Source organism: Prionailurus bengalensis, chromosome B3, assembly GCF_016509475.1.
Source record: "Prionailurus bengalensis isolate Pbe53 chromosome B3, Fcat_Pben_1.1_paternal_pri, whole genome shotgun sequence".
In the NCBI taxonomy this organism is placed as follows: Eukaryota; Metazoa; Chordata; class Mammalia; order Carnivora; family Felidae; genus Prionailurus; species Prionailurus bengalensis.
The window spans coordinates 105,709,057-105,735,774 of NC_057355.1; the positions used below are offsets into that span (position 1 = coordinate 105,709,057).

At 41.7% G+C, this 26,718-nt stretch overlaps 1 protein-coding gene and 1 non-coding gene across 2 annotated transcripts in view; both read right to left on the reverse strand.

Moving 5' to 3' along the window:
- Window positions 1–1,944: 1,944 nt before the first annotated feature.
- The window catches only part of ARMH4 (armadillo like helical domain containing 4), a 128,489-nt gene continuing 103,715 nt past the window's right edge, over window positions 1,945–26,718 (reverse strand). Inside the window, exons 6-8 of the mRNA XM_043556252.1 lie at window positions 11,192–11,223; window positions 3,477–3,611; window positions 1,945–3,240 (exon numbers count right to left, since the gene is read on the reverse strand). Coding sequence (XP_043412187.1) covers window positions 3,172–3,240; window positions 3,477–3,611; window positions 11,192–11,223 — 236 coding nt within the window. The 3' untranslated portion in view covers window positions 1,945–3,171. The remainder of the gene's footprint in view (window positions 3,241–3,476; window positions 3,612–11,191; window positions 11,224–26,718) is intronic.
- Window positions 24,024–24,130, reverse strand: LOC122469677. The gene has a single exon (XR_006293572.1). It is a non-coding gene; the product is annotated as a U6 spliceosomal RNA (small nuclear RNA).

Here is a 26,718-nt window from a genome sequence, read left to right on the forward strand (position 1 = left end):
TCGGGTTTTGTTTAGAACAAGACAACCTTTTCTGAAAATTCTGATAAACAACCTCTCAGTAATTTCAGCTAACTACTCAACATCATTGTGCCACAGCCACTGACAATGAGGAAAGTGGCCAAGATAAGCATAGCAGTTGAGCATCTACAGAACCTTCCACACAACCCAGGTGGTGAAATGGGTTCATACAGAAATCTACTGTGATCTAAGTCATCTCTTTGTCTCTTAACAGTTACCTTCCCAAAAAAGGCCTGCGGAGACATTTCTGCTTCGCCTAAATGCACATACATATCATCCCCATGGCCTTCTGGAAAAAATGAAAATATGTGTCTGTTATTTGTGACCTTATTATTCTACAGTTTGAAAGCTCAACCTATTAGCCATGGTCTAGTGAAAACTACAGATTAAGAGTAGCCTGAGGCATTGATAGCCATTAGCATTGCCCAGGTATTGCTGAATGAAATGGTTTATTGTGTGTTCACTATAAATAGCTTGTTAAGAAAACAATCATGCCCATCCTCCTCCTAATCTTAGGAACCCTTACAGCAAGGGGCTGCTCTTAGAAAAGACAAACATACCCTATGCAGTATCAGGATGTCTCTGCTCTTGAAATTACAAATTACTTATGAGTGTCATGACGCTGAATTTTATTTTTAAAACCCGACTTTGAGCTTATTTGTCAATTGTTAACCTCTAACTGTATTTGAGCTTCTCATTTTCTTGACCAACTTCACACATTTGCTTACATCTCTTGGCAAAAAAAAGAAAAAAAGAAAAGAAAGAAATTATTTGATGAAAACATTCTTGCATGCTAGCTATCATTCAACAATGGATTCTAGAAAGTTTTTTCTATTAGTTCTCTATAGGTGATAGTAAATCTATGTGGTTGTAAAAGAAATAGCTGAGGTGGGAGAGGAAGAGACCGTGTGTGAATAAGAGGGAAGTTAGTAAGGCATTGTTCATTTCACAAAGACAGAAATTCATGTGAAATGTTCCTTGGCCAACCAACTACATACAGCTGATCCTTGAACAACACAGGGGTTCACAGTGCCAACCCCCCCCGCTGCACAGTTGAAAATCTAACTGTGTGCCTGGGTGGCTCAGTGGGTTGAGTGTTGGACTTAGACTCAGGTCATGATCTTGCGGTTCATGGGTTCGAGCCCCACATCAGGTTCTGTGCTGACAGCTCAGAGCCTGCTTGTGATTCTCTCTCCCTTCTCTCTGCCCCTCCCCCACTTGCTTTCTGTTTCTCTCTCTCAAAATTAAACATTAAAAAAAATTTTTTAAAGGAAAATCTAAGTATAACTTTTGACTCCCCAAAAACCTTATTAATAGCCTACTATTGATGAGAAGCCTTAGTGATAACATAAACAGCTAACTAACATATAATTTGCATATTATATGCTTTACATACTGTGTTCTTACAATCAGTAAGCTATAGAAAAGAAAATGTTAAGAAAATCGTAAGAAAAAGAAAATACATTTATAGTACTGTATTGAAAAGTCCACGTATAAGTGGACCCGTGCAGTTCAATCCCATGTTGTTCAAGGGTCTCCTGTATTTCCTTAGAATCTTGGTTTTTAAAGGACTCTGAAACATCACTGCTTCCTGTTTTAAAGGACTTCTGGTTTTAAAGGACTCTGAAACGTCACTGCTTCCTGCAAAGTATGTGGAAAGGCACTGAATCGATGAGAGGGGTGCCCAGTTTTGAGTCCAAGTGGGCCCTTGTCCTGATTGCTCCTGGGCATAATTTTGGATGATCATTTCACTTCTCTGCTTCAGTTCTGTCTTTAGTCAACGGGGAGAATAAAAACATACGTCCTAAGTCATAACATATGTCCTACGTCATACAGTAGCTGTGAGGAATAACTGCAACTTGCCTCGAATGCGGCACAGCAAGCTCCAACAAACGTGAACAGATTCTCTATGTGTCAGGCACTAAGGACAGTGTTAGTGGTAACCTTTATTCCCCCACGCCAACGAGCCCAGTCTATCCCTAAAAACTTGACTTCCAGAAGTCCCGAATACCCAGATCCAAAAGATAGGGCAAGGAATTACATTGCAAAAGGAATGAGAAATGATCTAACATAGGGCCACATCCCCGGAAGAGGATGCCCTGGGAGAGGCTGGGTTTTCATAAGCTCCATCATGTGCCAGGACTCTGGCCAATGAGCCTGCATCCACCACAGGATGTCTGTTGTCTAATAAAGCCAAGCAAGAACCAGTGCTGGCCCAATCATTGCGTGGCCAGGACCCCAGAAGTAGAAAAGCAGCACTCTGAATAATTCGCAATAGTGGCCACACAAGCACAGAGCCAAATGGCAGAGATAAATGCTCTGAGAGCTTACCAACCCTCATTTTCGTCCTGATTTCTTCCTCATTTCTTCTTGCAAAGTCAAATGACACACAAAAGAGAACATCTCTTAATGAAAGACGTGTAAGAATCTACTGATAGGTCTGTTGGGCTCAATCGCACTCTTTAAGAAAACAAGTTTGCATTAAGACTGAGAGTCAACTTAATGTATTATTTCTGGTGCTTTTTTTTTCCTGCCAAGAATGAGAATAAAAACAGAAGATGAAAAATAATAAAACTGGGAGACTGGAGTATATAATGCAAGGTACATACAAATCTAGACACAATCCTAATGTGCCGAGAGATCTTCTTGACAACAACAAAAAGATTTCATTCTAACTTGCTGCTAGTCTTGACGCAAATGTAGGATGTACTGTGGCCCAGAAGCCTATAGCTTCAAGTAGGCAGAATGCAGTCATCACAAGTTATTCTTTGTTAAGATTTCTATTTCAGAGCCAACATACCTTGGCAGCAATAATCGTTATACTTAGTGCGGGTAAACCAAGGCAAAGGCCCTTTGGAAAAATACAAATTATTTACCTAGCAACTCCTGGTGAGCGACATGAACGCTGCATATTGATGAGTTGTAGCCTACGGTTGTGGGAAATTCACTACAGAAGAAAAACAAACACTGACTATTACATTAAGTATACAGCATGCCTTTTCAGCTCAGTACAAGAAAAATCTACTGCCCAGAAGATAGTAAGACTGATGGCCTGACTGTAGTGATGTTGCAGGATGTTGTTCTTTCTTTTGCCCCGAAATAAAAAATAAAATGATAACACAGTCGAATATCCCAATTAAACTCCCATCCAATTCAAAATTCATCTTCAGAGCTGTCGGCTAAGAGCATTACTCGATCTTGCATGCTGTTGAATTCTCTCTGCTGGAGAAAGAAAACAGAAAAGCATTAAACCCTTTCTGCTGCAGAGCAAAACTGAGAAACAGGCCCCTTTAAAAGACACACTAACACACGAAGGAGCAGCTGCCGCAGCTAATCCAAACCACTGGGCATGTCAATACCATTCATGCATCATTAAGCCCCATGTGCTTTATTAAGCAAATTAGAAAAGCGAAGAATGTTCTGCAACTGATTAGGTTTTGCTCTTGTTGGTTCCATACCTTTCTTTTATGCCTTTTGAAGCCGTTTCTCCTTCGCCGATTCATAACCTTAATGCTGTACAGTGCTCCCAAGATGAACAAGGCTCCAGCTATCCCAACCCCTACAGGAACCAGCATCCCAGACATGTAGCCAGCCTGCACAGGAAAGGAAACATACATCAGGATGCTGAATGGACCACTGCCCTGGGTTTCTCATTTTTGCTGGATGGCACCAGGTTCTTAACACCTGGAATTCTCCCACCTGCCTTGCTATAAAATAGCACCTAGAATAAAGGTATTTTTAGGGAGAAGGCAACAGAGAGAAAGGTAGGATTATTTTTGGAGAGTTCAAGTATTTAGTAGAAGTATTGAAATAAATCACCCAGACCTAGTGGCAGCACCAGCCATGTCCTTATGAACATTAATCAACATCAGGTTTTGGTGGCAGAAATATAATTTGTATTAGAGATGGATGAAGTAAGCTTCTAAGAACGCCAGGACTATTAAAATGCTATAAATTGGAAATATCAGCCTGAGACAAGCTCCAAGGGGGCTGAAGTGCCCGCTGGAATATTGTGCTTCTTGGGGGGCAAAGGGAGGGCCTCAACCTTGGTGGTCTTCTCTCTCACAATCTCAGCTGCATTACAGTACAAGAGGGAAGACGGAGGACGCCAGATGTTGGGGCGCAGACAGGAAAGACAAGGAGAGGAGAGGGCATGCGCGTAAAGTGGGATTCATATGAAAGGAAAAATCTGCCAGGGGACAAGCCCAAAGTTGGGGCTTGAGAGGAAATTCTGAGCATCTCCAGACTCAAAGAAAGAAAGTGGCAGAGCAGGGTACAAAGATCACTGCCAACAACACTGACACGTTCTAAAGAGCCTGGAGGTATCTGGTATCTGAAGTGTCTCCAATGTCCCCGAGGTGTCACTACGAATAAGTTGCTCATAAGAGAGCAGCGTGATGTTCACACATCCCTGGGCTTGGGTGAGTAGCTGAGGATCTTCCCAAGCTCACGGTAAGGCCATCATACTAAAGGCGCTCCCTGCATTTTGGTCAATATGTATTGGCCTAATAAGCATTATGTAACCTACCTAGAGCGCTTTCATAGAAAAACAGGATACTGGTTTGCCTTCCAAGAAGGCCCCTTCTAGCGGCCCACCCAGACAGAATACGAAAAAAAACTTAAATTTTTGAACTTGAGATAGGCATTATTTGGGGGGGGGGGGGGGGACCCATGAGTCTGTTCATTTATTTGACTATTTCTAAAATTTCTATTATAGCTCAAACTATTTCTAGTACCTTTCAGAATGAGACAAAATCAGAGAGGGACAGAGAATACAAGTTTTCTAAAAAGTGCTGAAGTATGCAGACTGTGAAGCTTTCCCAACATTTCCAAAAGTAAATCAAAGGAATACACACGACCTTATAAAACTCAGCTCCCTCCTGCACACAGCCGGCTCAACCACTGGTTCTGTTTTCCAGACTCTTGTGTTAGAGCAGAATATGGAAATTTTTCCATTAATTTGAGAACAATAGCATTGTTCATCAGCATACTAAGTGTTTTTCCCCAAGAAACAATGCCCAGTCACTTTTCAACAAATTAATATGCTTTGCAGAAACCCAAACTTTTTCTAAAGTTCTTCCAGATCTACTTAAGGCTTATAAAAACTGTCATTTTCCATGTGGGAAAACACCGGACAAGAGCAAAGTTTTGTTACTCTCACAAGAAGTGTGAGTATATTGTTTTAAAACCACCATTCCCGGGGCGCCTGGGTGGCGCAGTCGGTTAAGCGTCCAACTTCAGCCAGGTCACGATCTCGCGGTCCGTGAGTTCGAGCCCCGCGTCGGGCTCTGGGCTGATGGCTCAGAGCCTGGAGCCTGTTTCTGATTCTGTGTCTCCCTCTCTCTCTGCCCCTCCCCCGTTCATGCTCTGTCTCTCTCTGTCCCAAAAATAAACAAACGTTGAAAAAAAAAAAATTTAAAACCACCATTCCCAGTGCATGGAAACATATGTACATATCGAAATATGATCATTTAAGTCCCATAGATTAGACTCTAAAGAGGATGATGTACATTCAAAGGATGGTGTTTGAGCTTTTGGAAACTCAGCATGACCACTCTCTGTGTGGGTCTCCTTGTACTATGTAACTTCACCCCAAAAGCACGAAGATTCCAAAAAGTGTCACTCTTTCCCACACTTGGTATTTATACATTTAGACTTCTTGTTTCTAGAGCTTTAAATCATCTAGATTTCACCAAAACTTAATTCGTATCTCCCTCTTTCCTCTCTTTTGTCCCCTCGTGTGTGTGTGTGTGTGTGTGTGTGTGTGTGTGTGTGAGAGAGAGAGAGAGAGAGAGAGACGGAGAGAGAGAGAGAGAGGGAGGGAGGGAGGGAGGGAGGGAGGGAGAGAGAGAGAGAGAGAGAGAGAGATAACTGACTGTGCTTTGAAATTACAATTACAAGATGGGATCAAAGTAACCTCTCCTCTTCAAGTATATTTTTTTTTAATTTTTTTTCAACGTTTATTTATTTTTGGGACAGAGAGAGACAGAGCATGAACAGGGGAAGGGCAGAGAGAGAGGGAGACACAGAATCAGAAACAAGCTCCAGGCTCTGAGCCATCAGCCCAGAGCCTGACGCGGGGCTCGAACTCCCAGACCGCGAGATTGTGACCTGGCTGAAGTTGGACGCTTAACCGACTGCGCCACCCAGGCGCCCCTCTTCAAGTATATTTTAACCATTCCTCTTTAAAAACTGACTAACGGAGAAGAAGCTCTTCTTAAATCACCCATGACTTGTTTCCTGCACAAATGAAAACAAGTAAGAAACATGTACATATTTTTTAAGCTGTAAATCCTGCCCCTTACCTCTTATTTGTTCAAAAGCACTGTATGTACATGAACCTCCGCATGTAACACCCTAAGAAGGACACGGCTGCACCTGCGTATATTCCAGCTGAGAATGCATAAATTGAGTTTAATCATGAGAAAACACCCAATAAACCTAAAATGAAGACTGTGATATTGTTTTTTTTTTTAACGTTTATTTATTTTTGAGACAGAGAGAGACAGAGCATGAACCAGGGGAGGGGCAGAGAGAGAGGGAGACACAGAATCTGAAACAGGCTCCAGGCTCTGAGCTGTCAGCACAGAGCCCGACGCGGGGCTCGAACTCACGGAGTGCGAGATCGTGACCTGGCTGAAGTCGGACGCTTAGAAGCCACCCAGGCGCCCCTGTGATATTGTTTTAAAGATGTCTATATTCTTTTGGGGCACCTGGGCAGCTCAATCGGTTAAGCGTCCAGCTCTTGATTTCTGCTCAGGTCATTATCTCACAGTTCGTGGGTTCGAGCCCCGCATCTGCATGGACAGCGCAGAGCCTGCTTCAGATTCCTGTCTTCCTCTCTCTCTCTCTACCCCTCCCCGGCTCACACTCTCTCTCTCAAAAATAAATAAATAAACATTAAAAAAAAAAAGGTCTATATTCTTTTAAACATCAGTGTCGTGAAAGACAAAAGATGGCTATAAAAAATGTTCCAGACTATAGGAAACTAACAAATCATGGAAATCAGATGTGCTGCATGATCCTAGACTGGGTCCTCTACTAGAGAAGAAAAAATACTTTTAGAAAGGTATTCTGAAGGGTGCCTGGGTGGCTTAGTCGGTTAAGCAACTTCAGCTCAGGTCATGATCTCACAGCTCATGGGTTTGAGCCCCACGTCAGGCTCTGTGCTGACTGCTCAGAGCCTGGAGTCTGCTTCCAATTCCATGTGTGTCTCTCTCTCTGCCTCTTTCCTGCTTGTGCTCTCCCTCTCTCTCAAAAATAAATAAACATTTAAAAAAAAAAAGAAAAGTATTTTGAGTCTGTTGAAAAAACTGATGCCAGATTTGATAAAAAGTACTGTATTAATATTAAATATACTCAAGCTGATAACTGTACTATGTTTGCTAACAGAATATTCCCACTCTAGTGTGTAGAAAATACACACTAAAGTATTTGGGGTCAAAGCACTATAGTATATGCAACTCTTCCTCAAATGGTTCAGAGAAAGAGACAGAAATGGGGAGACAGACCAGCAAATGAGATAAAATATTAAAAACAAGTGCATCTGGGTAAAAGTTAAAGGGGCATTCTTTGTATTTACTCTTGTATCTTTTTTGTACACTTGAAAATAGCTCCAAATAAAGAGTAAGTTTTACACTTTTAAAATTATTACTAGTCATAGTTGTTTTTAGTGTGTGTTTGTTTTGGTTTTGTTTACTTTGTTTTGTTTTGCTTTGTTCATGAGAAAGGAAAAAGAGAAATACTTTCATGAGAAAGTATTAGGACAATGTAGTTATTCAGAAACATCTGTTTTCAAGAAAGGTATAAGAAAAACAAATGATATGCTATACTGCCTAAAATCTGCTGAATTACGATAGCGCCCTGATATTGCTTTGCAATGGTGGTTCTCAAACTTCAGCATGTACCAGAATCACCTGCAAGACGTGTTAAAACAGATTGTTGGGCCCTGTTCCCAGAGTTTCTGACTCAGTGTGTGTAGGGTGGGGCCCAAGAATTGCATTTCTAGTGAGCTCCCAGGTGATGCTGACACTGTGGGGCCAGTGAGAATCAGTGTTATGCAGTATACTCTGGGTCATCCACTTTCCAGATTACTTCCCAAAGCTAAAAGAAATAGAATGACCTTGATGACACAACAACAGAGCTGGTCTTTATTATACCATTACAATTGTCATGCCTCTCCAATTCTGAGAAACATTTAGATGCTGAAAAGATATACAGCCAAGTTAAGATTTGCCTAACAACCATCACTAACTTGGACATATAACCAGAAAGAAGGCAACGATGGAATGAGCATAGGGACTGTCCCTCAATACTCATTCACCTCTTCTTTCAGAGCAACAGAACCTCCCATTTAGGCTGGGCAACAATCACTTCTCCCTGCCTTCTGTGCAGCTTTAGCTGGCTATGACCATGTGATAACTCTCACTAAGAAGATAATAAATTTGGGGCACCTGGGTGGCTCAGTCGGTTCAGCATCTGATTTTGGCTCAGGTCATGATCTCAGGGCTCACAGGTTCAAGCCCCGCGTCAGGCTCTGTGTTGACAGCTCGGAGCCTGGAGCCTGCTTTGGATTCTGTGTCTCCCTCTCTCTCTGTTCCTCCCCACCCCCCCCCCCAACTTGTTCTCTCTCTCTCTCTCTCTCTCTCTCTCTCTCTCTCAAAAATAAAGATTTAAAAATTTAAAAAAAAGAGAGAGAGAGAAGATAATACATTAGTGGCAGGTGCAACTTCCAGGCCATGATCGTTAAGAGGGGAGCACAGCCTTTATCCCCCACATTTTAAGAATGAGAGTGCCTCCGGGGCGCCTGGGTGGCGCAGTCAGTTAAGCGTCCGACTTCAGCCAGGTCACGATCTCGCGGTCCGGGAGTTCGAGCCCCGCGTCGGGCTCTGGGCCGATGGCTCGGAGCCTGGAGCCTGTTTCCGATTCTGTGTCTCCCTCTCTCTCTGCCCCTCCCCCATTCATGCTCTGTCTCTCTCTGTCCCAAAAATAAATAAACGTTGAAAAAAAAATTAAAAAAAAAAAAAAAGAATGAGAGTGCCTCCATCCTCCCTTTTAAGAGGGAGGAGGTACCTTAGCCTTCCCTTTTCCTCCTTCCTCTGGCTAGAATAGAGCTACTGAAGTTGGAACTGCCATCCAGGACCATGAGGTGACCTTGGGAATGAATGTCCACAGATAGTGGAGCATCAAATACAAGGAGCTTGAGCCCTTGTCACAGTGTTGCTTCCCATTAACCCCTGACTGCTACCTCCAGATTCATAAACAAGAGACAAAATTCGTCTTGGTTAAGCCATTGTCAGTGGGGTTCTCTGTCACTCATAGCTGATCTTAATCCTAACTAATATAGAAATCCAAAATAATAACAGCAAAAGGAATAATTCAGAACTTTTTAGAGCACTATTCTTTCTGGAGCCAAACCAACTAGCAGAAATACCAATATTGGGTAAAATTAAATAAAGCAAAACTGGGAAAACGTCCTGGTGGGCCAAAGAGCCAGTCAAATAAGTATTTAGTTTTCAGGTTTAAGGGATTCTGTGACTTTCATCAGAGGCAATAGTTATACCAAACAGTTTCTGAAGATAATAACTCACGAGACTTTTATAGATGATAGCTAACTAGCTAGCTAGATAGGTGAAGAGGGGAAGTGAGGGAGAAAGGAAGGGAAAGAGAGAAAGATACATATACACACATATGTGTATGCACATATGAATGCACAGTGCAGGTAAGTGTATAATATTTCACTCACAGAGGAAGGGGGGATATGGGAAAGATTACAGTGAGTACCTCCAAAAGAGGGTCAAAATATAAAGAAACAGGACCTCAAATAAGCCAAACATGGTTAGAATATCAACTATTTTTCTTTTTTTTTTTTAATTAAGACATACTGAAAAAACACTACAGAAGAAAATAGAGAGGGGGCTGGAAAAACTCAATCCAGAAAACTAAGGATCACACATAAAATTATTTCTCTTGGTGAAAATGAGTAAAGAGAAGGTGCCAAGCCTTTGAGACAAGAAGGGTCTACAGAAATAGAAAATACAGCCTTTCTATAAAACTGCACAGATTTTTAAAAATTATGGCAAAGCTATCTATAGATACAGGTAAGAAATTTTGCAATATCTAACTTCAAAACTGACTAAATGCAAAAATGTATTCTCTTAAGGGTTTTTTGTGCATTTTTTTTTTACTCAGAAGGATATTTTCTATAGAAACAATGATATATGGATTCCTAAATTCATCTACCAAAGCCTATTTCCTTTTCATTGCATCATATTTTCTCCTGAAAAAAAAAAAAAAAAACAAGAAGCCCTACTAATGTGTTCAGTTCTTAACCTTTGAGCTTTTTTCCCCCTAAATCCTACTCGGTCCATCTGATCCTACCTCCTTTAGACAACTGGACCCGTTACAGATATGAAAATGGCCTCCGGTAACCTCAATATGCTTAAAATTTTCAATATCACTTTTAATACCTATGAATAATAATAGCCTCATTCTCAAAAACCATCCATGCTAAATTTTACTGAGAAGCATAAAGATAATAATGAGGAGAATTAATATAATCACACAATTTTGGGGCACCTGGATGACTCAGTCAGTTAAGCATCGGACTTCAGCTCAGGTCATGATCTCATGTTCTTGAGTTAGAGCCCTGCATCAGGCTCTCGTCTGTCAGAGCAGAACCTGCTTTGGATCCTCTGTCTCCCTTTCTCTCTGCCCCTCTACCCCGTCAAAAATAAAAAATAAAAAACTTTTAAAAAAATAATAATAAAATGTTTTTCAAAAATCCAAGGTTTTTCTTCCTTATGCAGGAGGATCAGGCTTACAAAAGCCTTGCACTGGGACAAGAAATGCTAAATACAATGGGATTACACTCCTGATTCCTAGAAGAAACTCCACCTTGATATATCAAGGATATTTTTCAGCTGAGCATACGACAGGATGCCTTCATAAGAAGGAATCGTGCTCCAAAGAATAAGGTGTCCCCTGCACCATACAAGAAGGAAATTAAAAGGAGGGTCTTCCTTCTTGCTGGCCACCTGGAAGTGACCTTGCATCTCTGAGTAGGTCCCCAGAATCAGAATGATGAATTAAAGCTCAGTTACTCTGAAGATCTTTTATTTGACAAAGCCGTGCCCTTTAAGATAAATCTGAAGAAAGAAAATACTTCTCTTACCTTGTCTTTTAGTTTTTCCATCCAGCTTCTCACTAGGGAAAATAAGAGAATAAAATGTAAATAGCCATCTTTTTACTTATATTTCATTAAGTTAATTTGATAACTTATATTTCATGGTATTGAATTAATTTGATGCACTGGTTTCATTATATGAAATACTATGAAAGAGTCAACAGTATTAACATGACAGTAATAGTCTTGTTTTGATTCTCATTTATTTAAAACTGCAACAGGGGGGCACCTGAGTGGCTCAGTCAGTTGAGCATCCGATTCTTGATTTCCACTCAGGTCATGATCCCAGGGTCATGGGATTGAGCCCCATGTCAGGCTCTGGGGATGAGCATGGAACCTGCTTAAGATTCTCTCTATCTCCCTCTGCCCCTCTCCCCACCTCATGCTCTCTGTCTCTAAAATAAAATTTAAAAAGCAACAGAGAGCATAACCATATCCTTCATATCATCACTAGATGAACAGAGAGTATTTTTGTTTGTTAAATATATTTTTATTACTATTTTTTCTTATTTTTTAATGTTTTTTTTTAATTTTTTTTAACGTTTATTCATTTTTGAGAGACAGAGAGAGACAGAGCATGAGCAGGGATGGGGCAGAGAGAGAGGGAGACAGAACCTGAAGCAGGCTCCAGGCTCTGAGCTGTCTGCACAGAGCCCGATGCGGGGCTCGAACTCACAAACTGCGAGATCATGACCTGAGCCGAAGTCAGATGCTCAACCACTGAGCCACCCAGGCGCCCCATGTTTATTTATTTTTGAGAGAGAGAGACAGTGTGTGTGTGAGTGGGGTAGGGTAAAGAGAGGAGACACAGAATCCAAAGCAGGCTCCAGGCTCCGAGCTGTCAGCATAGAGCCTGAGGCAGGGCTTGAACCCACGAATTGTGAAATCATGACCTGAGCCAAAGTTGGACACTAAAGCAACTGAGCCACCCAGGTGGCCATTACTATCGAATGCTTTAGAGGGAGGTCTGGGGAAGGATACAAGAAATCATCTTTATAATATCAAGTTCATCCTTGACCCATGCACTACCAAATAAATAAAACAAAATATCAAAGTTGTGTCTCATCTGACATCTTCTCTTTTACTTTATTCCTCACATCTCTCAGTTTTTAAGCTCAATGGGTATTCTGCACTTGAATCAATGTCCAAGTAAGGTAGGAAGGGACAGTGGGCAGGCTAGGGCTGCTCGGCACTGGCTCCAGAGAGAAGCATTTGCATTCACAGCTGAAGAAGGAAATTTTCACCAAAGGCAAGAACAGGAAGTATTTCTGAAGCATACATAGCTTGCAGATAGTACCACTCCACAATAACACAACGACTGTAAAAAAAAAAAAAAATAAAAGCAACAATCTAAAAAAAAAAGGGCGGGGGGAGGTCTCAGTGGCTCAGTCAGTTGAGCAACAGACTCTTGATTTCAGCTCAGGTCATGATCCCAGGGTCATGGAAGCAAGTCCAGCATCAGGCTCTGCGTGGAGTCTCCTTAGGATTCTCTCTCTCTCATTCCTTCTGCCCTTCTCCCTCACTGGTGCATGCTCTCTTAGATAGATAGATAGATAGATAGATAGATAGATAGATAGATAGTAAGGAAGTAAGTAAAAGGCAATAATCAAGTAACAGTCATAAAAGCCACTGAAAAGGACTACATCAAGCAGGAAATGTTAGTAGACCACTACTACAACCATTTGGAAGTACACATGCTGAGAAGAGAAGGAGGCATCACTCAAAATGAAGGCATGTGTTAGAATGGCCATGTTAAGGATAGTCTGAAGTTAGCAATGGGGTTCTTCACCCTTAACTGCCTATTTTTTTTTTTTTAATTTTTTTTTTCAACGTTTATTTATTTTTGGGACAGAGAGAGACAGAGCATGAACGGGGGAGGGGCAGAGAGAGAGGGAGACACAGAATCGGAAACAGGCTCCAGGCTCTGAGCCATCAGCCCAGAGCCTGACGCAGGGCTCGAACTCGCGGACCGCGAGATCGTGACCTGGCTGAAGTCGGACGCTTAACCGACTGCGCCACCCAGGCGCCCCAAACTGCCTATTTTTAAACTTTATTTTATTGTTTACTTTGAGAGAGAGATAGAGAGCACACACGCAAGTGCAGGCAGGGGAGGGGCAGAGAGAGAATCCCAAGCAGGCTCTGCTCAGCACAGAGTCCGAAGGGCCTCAGAGCCACCACAGCGAGATCATGACCTGAGCCAAAATCAAGAGTCAGATGCTCAACCCACTGAGCCACCCAGGGTCCCCCATCCTTACTGCCTTTTAAAGTTATAATAATATTTCAGCTCTGAATAAAAATTCTTTTTTAAAATCATCAAAAAGGAGAAAAGAAGACAAATATTATCAAAGAAATTAGTAAACAGATAAATAAAACCTTTCAAGATTTCCTTACATTTCCTTTCCTCTCCAGGAGCTTCAACACATAGGAAGGAAAGACACAGAGTGGCAGGCCTAGAAACGGCTGCCAAAAAGTATAGACAAGGGATTGGCAAAGTTTTCTTGTAAAGAACCAAACAGTAAATATTTTAGGCTTTGCAGGCCATACAATCTCGGCTGCAACTACTCAACTCTGCTGTGGCCGTGTAAAAGCAGTCATAGATGGTACATAAATAAATGAGTTTGGCTATATTCCAATAAATGTTATTTGTGGACACTGACCTTTGAATTTCATGTAATTTTCATAGGTCACAAATATCTTTCTTTTGATTTTTTCAACCATATTAAAATGCAAAAGGGGCATCTGGGTGGCTCAGTCAGTTAAGCATCCGACTTCAGCTCAGGTCATGATCTCATAGTCTGTGAGTTCGAGCCCCGCGTCGGGCTCTGTGCTGACAGCTCAGAGCCTGGAGCCTGCTTCGGATTCTGTGTCTCCCTCTGTCTCTGCCCCTCCGTACTCATGCTCTGTCTCTCTCTGTCTCAAAATTAAATTAAAAAATTTTTTTAAAAATAAAAAATAAAAATAAAATAAAATAAAATGTAAAAGACTTTCTTTGCTCATAGGTGACACAAAAATCATTTTTTAAAAAGGTGATAAAAAAATGCTCATAGGGTAACAGGCTAGACTGGTCAGTTTGCTGACCCCTGATACAGACACGCTTTTACCCAAGAAGTCGGTGTCTCCATTTACTGTCTGACTCTAGTAATAACATATCTGACAGTAATGATGCCAGCTGACACACGCACATAGCCCGACCCCTTACCGAGCAGGTTCAGATCTAGTGCATCATTTGATCAGCAAACCAATATCAAACATGAGATTCAGGTAAGATTATGCTCAGGGAAAAGATGAGGAAACAGAGACTCAAAGAAGCTAAGAGACTTGTTCATGGTTAACCAGGGAGTTAAGAGTCACTGAAATTCCAACCACTATCTGACTTAACAACCTCAAGGAGTAAGACTTCTTAGCTACCCATTTATTTTGGGGACACCACCACTCTTCTGCTCGCTCAGGCTGAAAATGTGGAGATACCCTGGGTTCTTCTATCTCCTTCAGTCCCTGGCTTCAATCCCTCACGTCAAGATCTTGGCAAGACCTCTTGGGTTTACCCTTCCCTCCTCACTCCTTCTGTCTCAAGCAGGATTCCGGCAAAGACAGTGGTGCACAATCAGGAATTGATCAGTCATGGGAAGGCCAAAAGAAGAAAGGGCAGGAACCCCAGGAATGGGACTAAGAGTTAGTGGTTCCATGGAGAAGTGAAGTCAACCACTGATTCACTGAGTGACTCTGGAGAAATTAATGAACCTCCTGGACCCTCAGTTTCCTCATATGTAGAATGACAATGGTAACCCCTGTCTTGCAGGACTGTTGTGAAGATTAGAAATAACAAGTGCCCCATGTCTAGTACAGCACCTGGTGTAGAGAAGTAATAAAACAAAAATAAGAAAACTGGGGCAGGAGGGGAGAAAGACAAATGAAACATGACTATTTCCACATGTCTCAACATAAAATTAAATTCAAGCATGAGAATGCTTCCAATTCATTTATTCATTCAGCAAATATTTATTATGCACATTGTGTTGGCCAGGCACTGCGCTCTACACTGGGGTCAGTAAAAGGCATGGGGTCGGCAGGGGGGGGGGGGGGGGTTGGCTAACTCCAGTGAGGAAAGGAGCAAACCATCAGGTCTATGAGAAGTGAATGACAAGTAACAGTGCAGGGATGGAGAGGTAAGGCACAGAGCAGGAAAGCCAATTACTGGGACCAAGGCAGAGTGCCAACTCTGAAGCGAGACACTTGGAATCAGGGAATGGGCTGGATATTATATAAAGAGCAAAATAAGAGCGAGGTAGAAAAAGGAAAGAGTGAGCACCTCGTGGAAGGGGTGAAAAGGGCCATGGGACTACCTGTGGATGGCAGAGTAAGGGCAGCTCGGAGAAGAGGAAAAGGAGGCACAGATCAAGCCAGGGTCTGGTGCACCAACAGACTTTTAAACTATAGGAAGTTCGCTGTCAAGAGAAACAGTTTAACTTACGCCTTATCAAGCCAGGTCTCACTAGTAAACTGTCTCTATATCAGGTTCTTAGTGTAAATTTCACAGAGTCCTGCTTTGTATAATTCTCTAAGGCAGCAGTTCTCCACTGGGGGAGGGAAGGCACATCACAACAGGACATGTGTCTGCATACAGGGAGTTTGAAAGAGCACATTCAATGGATCTGGTTCTTTATGACACAAACTACAAAAAGAAAGCTTGGTCAAATGTTCTTGGCTACTGGGGTCGGTGATACATAGAAGATAATGAGACAGTATTCGGGGAGGCATGGGTCTAAAAAGGTTGAGAAAGACTGTTCTTTAAAATATGCAAGCTTGGTTGTATTTCTCCACCTAAAATCATGAGACCCCTGAGGGTCATGTCTTGTGCTTCTCAGGCATCTGCAAGAGTCTTTCACCTGGTATTGGGCACTCAGGTGCTTAATAAATATTTCTTCCTTCTTTTGGTGAATATATATTGCTTTCAAGTGAGTTCAGAATTTTTGAATAAGTATGACTCTTTTTCATGAGGATTCTGTAAACTGTTTTCAATAAAATGTTCGAGTCAATGTCAAAATAAATTTTGCATTTATACATTTTAAAACTGAAGGAATGGGGTGCCTGTCAGTCAGTTGAGCAACCAACTTTTGATTTGGGCTCAGATCATGATCTCATGGTTTGTGGGTTCAAGCCCCTCTAGAACCCACACTGCACTGACAGTGTGGAGCCTGCTTGGGATTGTCTGTCTCTCCCTTTCTCTCTACCCCTTCCCCGTTCATCTTCTCTCTCTCTCTCTCTCTCTCTCTCTCTTTCTCTCTCTCTCTCTCTCAAAATAAACATTAAAAAAAAAAGATTCTCTATCTCTCCCTCCACCTTTCCTGTGTACGTGTGTGCACACACTCTCCCTAAATAAATAAATAAACTGAAGGAATAAAAATTGATAAGGGAATGCAAAGTCAAGACAAAAAAATCAGAAGAAGAAAAGATGATTTATAAAGAGGAGAATCAACACTGCAATTTTTAAAATAGAGACACATCACACTGACAAGAGGGGTATGAACTGATACAACTTTTTGGAGATGTGAGGAGGGATTTGCAATCTATATTAAAAGTTTTTTTTTTAATTTTTTTTTTCAACATTTATTTATTTTTGGGACAGAGAGAGACAGAGCATGAACGGGGGAGGGGCAGAGAGAGAGGGAGACACAGAATCGGAAACAGGCTCCAGGCTCTGAGCCATCAGCCCAGAGCCCGACGCGGGGCTCGAACTCCCGGACCGCGAGATCGTGACCTGGCTGAAGTCGGACGCTTAACTGACTGCGCCACCCAGGCGCCCCTATATTAAAAGTTTTTTAAAGGTTTAATTTTTTTCATCCAAATCTCCAGTTATCTTAAACAATCAGTGATATGCACAAACATTTTTGTTAAATGCTATTTACTGTAACATTATTTGTAGTGGAAAATAACATGTAAACAACATTAATAGCCAACCATAGATAATTGGTTGAAATACTCACAGGAAAACAAAACCTTAGGTTATATCTACACAAAAAAAGTATATTACACAAAAACTTAAATTATTTAAAGAAAAATACTTGATACGTTACAAATGAAAAAAATAGGGTATATATAACATAAGCCCAAGTTTGTGGATAAAAATATTATGTATATAATTGGGATAATGTACATCTAAGTGTTAAATGAATTCCTCAATGGGTTATAGAATTATGGGTGATTTTCTTTTATTCCCTCAATATTTAGAATTTTCCAAATTATTTATAATTTCTTTTTTTTTAATTTTTATTATTATTTTAATACAATGTATTGTCCAGTTGGCTAACATACAGTGTGCTCCTGGTTTTGGGGGTAGATTCCCGTGATTCACCGTTTACATTTAACACCCAGGACTCATCCCAACAAGTGCCCTCCTCAATACCCATCACCCATTTTCCCCTCCCCCCTCCCACTTTCCCATCAATCTTCAGTATGTTCTCTGTATTTAAGAGTCTCTAATAGGTTTACCTCCCTCTCTGTTTGAAACTATTTTTTCCCCTTCCCTTCCCCCATAGTCTTCTGTTAAGTTTTCTCAAGTTCTACACGAGTGAAAACGTATGCTATCTGTCTTTCTCTGATTGACTTATTTCACTAAGCATAATACCCTCCAATTTCTTACTACTTTTAAGCTAAAAGAGCCCCAGACAATTCTGTAGACCTTTGCAAATGGAAGTTAATGCTGGATTGCTGACAGAGATGAGCACAAGAGGTTAGGGCCCTTCCACTCAGATAATTCCTCAGCCCACAACTACAGATCCATTCTAACCTCACTGATTCTAGTTTGTTTTCTTTCTTGAAATTTTATTTAGGGGCACTGGGTGGCTCAGTCCATTGAGCGACCAACCCTTGATTTCCGCTCAGGTCATGATCCCAGGGTCATGGGATCGAGCCCTGTGTCAGGCTCTGTGCTAAGCGTGGAGCCTGCTTAAGATTCTCTCTCTCCCCCTCTGCCCCTCTCCCCTACTTACTCTCTCTAAAATTAAAAAAATAAGAATAAAGTATAGACTTCTTAAATCACTATGTTGTACGCCTGAAACTAACGTAACATTGCGTATCAACTGTACTTCGGTTAAAGAAAAAAAACCGGCAGGTTCTCCCTCCCGTCCACTAGTATTCTCGCGTGTGTAGCATCCAAGGCAGAGCAATTTGCCCTCTCCTAGCTTATCCAGTGGGAAAAAAAGTGAAGAGGGAGAGAGTAATGAAGAAATTGCAGGTAAAATAACATTTCTACGTATCCTATCAATTGTAAGTATGGTTGGTTTTTAACAGACTGCCTGCAAAGTAATTTCCTTTATTTCCAATAACAAAATTTTAGTGGCTACATTTATCCCAGATAGACCCATAAATTCCCTTTCACTAAAGAGGAAAGGGATGGGAGCAAGAGGAGACCCAGGGTTTGTCTGAGCTAATAATTAACATTTGTTGGACACTTCACTAAAAGCTTGCAAGGTAGGTATTATCACCCCCATTTTACAAATGAAGAAAATGAAGCTTAAGTAAAATGCCGCAAGCCACACAGCTAAAAATGGACTGAGCTGGAATCTGGACCCAGACCCTTGTGGCTAAAATATATGCCTATTCAGTATGCCAGTGGGTTGCTTTGGGAAGGGGTGTGGCCATGTCAGAGGACACGATAGGGCTATTTCAACTTCTGGAGATAATGGCATACCCAGATTGGGGTGGGACGTGTATCAGCTCACCTATCTGTTATTCCGGCTTGCTCTTTCTCTATTTGCTTCTCCTTGTCTCCTCTCTCTGACAAATGTCCTCCTCTCTCTGCCTCAATGTGTGTCTCCTTCCAACTCTGCCTCTCACTCTGGTTTGTCTCTTTCTTCCCCTTTTTTCTCCTTCTCTGAGTCTGTTGGTCTATATGACTGTTGCTCTCTGTATATATGTCTTCTCTCCCCCACTATTTGTGTGTGTGTGTGTGTGTGTGTGTGTGTGTCTTTGTATGAAAATAAATTAGATCTATCTTAGTTCCATCTTAGGTCTATCTTAGCCTGAGAATTTTCCCAACTCAGTCCTGTGTACAGAGTTGCTCTGCATTGGAGAACAACAGCCCTGGTGGCAGAAATCCTGAGATGAAAGTTAAAACCCAGAATGAGCAATGCTGAAGATACTGAGTATGAGATAAGAGTACATGGTAGCACCATGAAAAAAGAAGAATATAGAAAGCAGGAACAGATTCCTGGGGTCATGATAACGATTTCATTCTGACTATGTGGAGTTTAAAGTATCTGCACAATATCCCTGGGGATGTTTCTGTTGGCAGTTAAGATTTTGGATATGGAGAAATCCAAGCTGATGACCAGGTTTGGGGTTCACCAGAATGTTCATGAAAGCAGAAGTCCAAAGAGTGAATAAGATCTAAGATCACCCTGGAGTATAAACTGTATATTAGACATGGTTCTCCAGAGAAAGAGAAATATATATATAGAGAGAGAGAGATAGATATAGATACATATATATATATATATATATATATATATATATATATACAGATATGTAGATATAAATAGATAGATGATAGATAGATAGATAGATAGATAGATAGAAAGAGAGAGAGAGAGAGAGAGTTTATCATAAGAAATTAAGCAACTGGCTTGTGTGGTGATGGAGGCTGATAAGTCCCAAGATCAGACCAGCATGGTGAGTCAGCAAGCTAGAGATCTTGGAGACCTGATGATGTAGTTCTAGTTCAAGAGCTAGAGGCTCAAGATTCAGAAAGAGCTGGTATTTCCATATGAGTCTGAAGGCAGGAAAAACCTATGTCCCAGCCTGAAGGGGACATCAGTCAGGCAGGAAGAATTCTCCCTTGCTCAAAGGTCAGCCTTTTTGCTCTATTCAGGCCTTCAGCTGATTGGATGAGGCCACCCTCACTGGGGAGGGTGATCTGCTTTACTCAGTCCATTGATTCAAATGTTAATCTCATCCAGAAACACCCTCACTGATACACCAGAATAATGTTTGGCCAGATGTGTGGGCAGCTCATGGCCTGGTCAGGTTGACCCATAAAATTAACCATCACTGAGTAAGACTGCACAAGACCAAGGTCACAACACCAAGAAATTCCAGTATTTAAAGGCCAAGAGAAGGCCAGAGGAAGAGATGAAGGAATAGTCAGAGGAGCTCAGAAACCTGGACTGTTCATACGAAACAACCTGAAACAGCTAGTTTCAAGTGTTTATGAGGACACTTCTCACATTCTATCGATCAAGTCTTTTGTCCAAGTAAAGCCAAGCCCATTGGTGCCCCACAGACCACTTCCTTCCCATGCAGGCCTAAGGGTCTCTCTGCCTGAGGGTATCTTCCAGTCATAGGAGCCCACATGGGGCTAGCCAGAAGCACTGAGGAAATACTGTTCTAGAAGCCATCTTTAATCAATGAGGGCCATGAGTTGGTGAGTATATTAGCTCCCAATTGCAGCTATCACAAATTCAATGGCTTAAAACAACATAAATTTGTTATCTTATACTTCTGGAAGTCAGAAATCCAAAGTCAGTCTCATGGCTAAAGTCAATGTGTCAGCAAGACTGGTTCCTTCTGGAAGCCTTAAGGGAGAACATGTTTCCTTGCCTTTTCCAGCCTCTAGAGGCTGTCTGCAGTCCTTAGCTCATGGCCCCTTCCTCCATCTTCAAAGCCACCCGTACGACACTTGAATCTCGCTCTCTCTAAACTCTGCTTCCTTTGTCATATTTTCTTCTCTGACTCTGACCCTCCTACTTCTCTCTTATAAGGACCCTTGTGATAATCTCCCCATCTCTGGGTCCTTAATTCAATCACATTTGCAAAGTACCCTTTGTAAAGGTAACATATTTACAGGTTCTGGGTCTTAGGGTGTAGACATCTTGGGAAGGAGCACTATTGTGCCTCCCACATTGGGTAAACTCCCCAGATTTCCTCCCCCCTGAGGTGTGTTCCATACAGCTTCTCAAGGATCCCCTAAGAGCAAGGAGCCACAGTAATAATCTCCTCATGCACGCCCCCTTTGCTGGCTCTCCAGCCACCCTGTCTCACTTCCTCGCCCCCTCGCCATCCTTCCACACCAATCCTCGCACACCAACTCCTTGCACACCAATCCAGACTCAGGGTCTGCTTTTATGGAGAATTCAAACTAAGATCCCAGTCTAGTTCCGCCACCACATAGGTAGGCCTCCCCTACACCACACCAACTTTATTTATTTTGTAAGTTAAAACAAACTCTTAAAACGAACAGAAGTAAGGCACAAGAAAGAAAGGCAAGCTGACCAAGTCCAAGGCAGACGCCGTCTCCAATGATTTAAACTAAATTCTAATTGAAGGGCTCAGGCTACCTGGATTTATAAGATATACTCTTTCCATAAAGCATTGTGTAAGATGTACTTCATACCTAGTTCCACTTAGTTCACATTTGATTTTGAAAGGGTTATACAGTCTCCTTACTAGTGAAATTTTCAAGATCATTTTCATCTTTCAATAAGGTGGGAAGCTTTATTTTTTGTCAATCAATGAAAAGAAAAATGTATATTCCACCTAAATAAAAAATGCAATGTCAGAACACTGTCTTTTGTTCAAAGCATATGTAACTAAATTTCAATTACAGGGTTTCTACGGTGTCAAGAAATAAATGGAGACCAGCTCTTTTTCTTCCCTGTTATTTCACCATAAGTGTCTCTTGCAGCCCAAGAACAGCAAAGCTTTTGTCCAACTTACGTAACACCTTTAAGAATAATAAAATAAAACTTACTGTTTTAAATATTGTCTGCATGATTTTGTAAGTCTTAAGTTTTTCCAGCTACACACTATTCTCTAACGATGCTAAATTTACCTGTTTTAACAATCACAGAGAAGCTCTATCCATAATCATTTGCTCTTCACATAATTACAGAACAGCAAGATGCCGATGAATAGAATGACGTCCTTCTTTGCATAGGGCTAAGTGAGCAGCAATCGTGCATCTGAGAAGCAATTAATCCTGAAGGCTCTGCACTGAGATTTGGAGAGAAGGGTACAAACAGCCCAAATACCCTAACCTCTACTTTCACATAACATTAAGAATGTCTTTAGTTAACTGCAAGCTGAGGAACAATACTAAGTACCTACCAGGAGGATGCAAAGAGAATGTCTTGTAATCATTTGCACATCTTCCCGGGATCACTTAGAAATGCTAACCATACTGATGAACTATAAACTGTATGGCTACAAACTCTAGTGAGGAGAAGGCTGCTATGAACTTCATCCATATGGAAATACATGATGCATAAATGAAGAAAGCACCCCTCCATGTTTGCTTTTTTTTTTTCCCAAAAAGAGAAGCATGATATACAACTGCTCACGAGGGAGAAAACAACTTGTCATGCCCCTCCCTCCTCTACACCTGATTGAGAGGGAACAAAAAAAGTCACTGGGCTTTGCATGAAACTCCCTTGAAAGTTCTGTTGAGCGTGGAGGTTTCTGATCTATGGTTCTATCATTCCACGGCATCAAGTCCATGATCAGGGCACCTGAAATTCTCCCAACTCACTCTTATACTTCTCTCTTCACATTTGTATTATCGGATTTTCAATCCACTGGTGAAAAAGGAAATAGTGTGGTCTTCATACTTCATTTTTTTTTTCAGTATATGAAGTTTATTGTCAAATTGGTTTCCATACAACACCCAGTGCTCATCCCAAAAGGTGCCCTCCTCAATACCCATCACCCACCCTCCCCTCCCTCCCACCCCCCATCAACCCTCAGTTTGTTCTCAGTTTTTAAGAATCTCTTATGCTTTGGCTCTCTTCCACTCTAACCTCTTTTTTTTTCCTTCCCCTCCCCCATGGGTTTCTGTTAAGTTTCTCAGGATCCACATAAGAGTGAAACCATATGGTATCTGTCTTTCTCTGTATGGCTTATTTCACTTAGCATCACAGTCTCCAGTTTCATCCATGTTGCTACAAAGGGCCATATTTCATTCTTTCTCATTGCCACGTAGTACTCCATTGTGTATATAAACCACAATTTCTTTATCCATTCATCAGTTGATGGACATTTAGGCTCTTTCCATAATTTGGCTATTGTTGAGAGTGCTGCTATAAACATTGGGGTACAAGTGCCCCTATGCATCAGTACTCCTGTATCCCTTGGGTAAATTCCTAGCAGTGCTATTGCTAGGTCATAGGGTAGGTCTATTTTTAATTTTTTGAGGAACCTCCACACTGCTTTCCAGAGCGGCTGCACCAATTTGCATTCCCACCAACAGTGCAAGAGGGTTCCCGTTTCTCCACATCCTCTCCAGCATCTAGAGTCTCCTGATTTGTTCATTTTGGCCACTCTGACTGGCGTGAGGTGATATCTGAGTGTGGTTTTGATTTGTATTTCCCTGATGAGGAGCGACGTTGAGCATCTTTTCATGTGCCTGTTGGCCATCTGGATGTCTTCTTTAGAGAAGTGTCTATTCATGTTTTCTGCCCATTTCTTCACTGGGTTATTTGTTTTTCGGGTGTGGAGTTTGGTGAGCTCATTATAGATTTTGGATACTAGCCCTTTGTCCGATATGTCATTTGCAAATATCTTTTCCCATTCCATTGGTGGCCTTTTAGTTTTGTTGGTTGTTTCCTTTGCTGTGCAGAAGCTTTTTATCTTCATAAGGTCCCAGTAGTTCATTTTTGCTTTTAATTCCCTTGCCTGTGGGGATGTGTCAAGTAAGAAATTGCTGCGGCTGAGGTCAGAGAGGTCTTTTCCTGCTTTCTCCTCTAGGGTTTTGATGGTTTCCTGTCTCACATTCAGGTCCTTTATCCATTTTGAGTTTATTTTTGTGAATGGTGCGAGAAAGTGGTCTAAAAATATGGAACGCTTCACGAATTTGTGTGTCATCCTTACTTAGGGGCCATGCTAATCTTCTCTGTATCATTCCAATTTTAGTATATGTGCTGCCGAAGCGAGCACATATTTCATTTTTTTTAAGAGAGAGGATGGGGAAGGACAGAGAGAGAGGAAGAGAGAGAATCTTAAGCGGGCTCCATGCCCAGCATGGAGCCCAATGCAGGGCTCGATGTCACGACTGTGAGATCATGACCTGAGCCAAGATCAAGAGTTGGACACCAACTCTGCAACTGAGCCACCCAGGCACCCCGATACTTAATTTTTAATAGAAAGATTATTGTTTCTGAAGTGCAGTCTCATCAGGCTTCTGGGGCAAAGTCAAGTTTGTGTGTGTGTTGCTTGCCAGATCCACTGAATGTAAAATTTCCCATCTCAAGATAGATGTGAGGCCATTAGTTACCTAGTGTCCATCAGTCCTGCCTGTAGTCCCCTGTTCTCAAGTTCATGGAAAGTGATAGCCCACTTTAGCTTCATGACAAGGTCCCCACACACCCTTCTCCCCTACATACAAATGTGGGGCTTCCACTGATCAAAAGCTATGGCTTGAGCATAGAGTGAGGTAAAGAGAAGACTAGCCAGTGACCAGGTAACCCTGAAGTCTCATTTTTACCAACGAGTCATCTAAACTTGCTGGCATGATTCTGCTTGGTCAACATGAAGCTCCCACTTCCCTAGTGCCAAGGCTCGGCCAACAGATGTCGATTAGACATGGGGAGCTGAATGAGTACTAAAGTGGTTTTCAAGGCAGCTTCAAGGTTTGTTCCCAAAAGTTCCACTTACCAGTTCATAACGTGTCACTCCTCATAATAATGGGCAAATACCAAGCTGCACCCTTGAGAGAAATGAAGGCAAATCTTTGGTTAAGAGCACCTGAGCACCACAGTTAATACTCAAAGGAAGAGCTTTTCTTCCATCTTAAATGGATTACTTGGAAAGAAAGTTTCCCTGAGCTCTTGATCCTTCGGAAAAAATCTAAAGGTCTCTCCAAACCACTATAGGATAGTCAGCCGGTGAACAATCTCAGTCCCTGCCTTTGCTCCTTCTAAATCTCACAAGCAAACTTTGCACATGCTCCCTGGGAGCAGGTTTTCAACTATACGGGGAAACTTTTTATTAAGGCAGTAGAGCCAATCTCAAAGTCCTCATTGTTTAACCATCTTAGACATACCTCTATTTTGCCGGGTTCTTGAGATTCTAATCCTCCTGTCCGTGATGCTTATTTCCTTTCCCTCATGCTGGACTCTTTCCTTGTGCAAACTGTCATTTGTCACCGGGGCTTGTTTTTCCCTGGGTATCTTGTCCACCCTGCACTGCAGAAGTGTCACTATAGATGAGTAGTTTCTTGTTTGCTTGTGCCAAGGACGCCAGGGGCTTCACCAGGGGCTGGAACCTACCACCTGGCTGTATAGTAATTTCTCAGTTATAGGTTCTTGCATGATGAAGGCAGTCCTTGGGCTTCAGTGTCATTTTTCTCCCTTGACTCAGAGCATCAGGAAGAGTGATATTTCCTTGCTGTTCCCCTGGCTCATGTGGGGGATTTTTCTAGATCCCCTTTCACCAAAGAGGCATTTTTTCCAGAACGCCTCCTTATGCAAAGGTTTTAGTCCCTGCTGCTTCCCTACACCAGCCCAAGGCTTGTCAATTGGCCCCACGTTGATGTTAAATTCTACCCCTCATCTCAGCTTCTGTATGTGGCCCACGCTTCCCCTGGGGTACCACAGCTCTAGCTCAGGAGGCTACTGTTTGGGATTCAAGCTGCTGCCGGTGGCAACAATGGCTTTCTTTTCAAGCTCAGGTACATATTCAAAATTTTTGTTTTACTTTATGCAGAATTTCTCTGTCTCATACTGCTGGAACTGGACAGGCAGACTCAACTTCTAACCAGATGTTTTTGTTTTTTTATTTATCGAGGTAAAATTCACGTAACCTAAAATTGACCATTTTAAAGCCTACGTTTCAGTGGCATTCAGCACATTCACAGCGTTTTATAACCATCACCTCTATCTCATGCCAAAATGTTTTTATCACCCCAAAGGAAACCCTGTACCCATTAAACAGTCACTCTCCATTCTTCCCTCCTGCTAAGCCCTAGTAACCACTAATCTCTCTTCTGTATCTATGGATTTACCTATTCTGGATATTTCATGTAAATGGAATCCTATATGACCTTTTACATCTGGTTTCTTTTACTTAGCGTAACGTTTTCGAGGTTCATCCATATTACAGCGTGTATACAGATGACCAACAAGCACATGAAAAGATGCTGAATATCATTAGCCATTAGGGAAATGTAAACCAAAACCACAGGGGACACCACCTCAACAGCCACTAGGAAGGCCATAATGAAAAAAAAAATGGAGAATCACAAGCGTTGGTGAGAAGGTGGAGAAATCAGCACCGTCGTCCGTTGCTGGGGGAAATGTAACATTTGCAGCCACTGTGGAAAACGATTTGGTAGTTCCTCAAAAACTTAAACATAAAATTATCATATGACTCAGCAATTCCCCTCTTGGGTATATGCCCAAAAGAATTAGTCCTCAAACAAATATTTGTCCATAAATGTTCATAACAGCCTTATTCACAATAGCCACAAGGTGGAAACAATCCATGTGTCCATCAGCAGATGAACGGATAAACAAAATGTGGCGTAT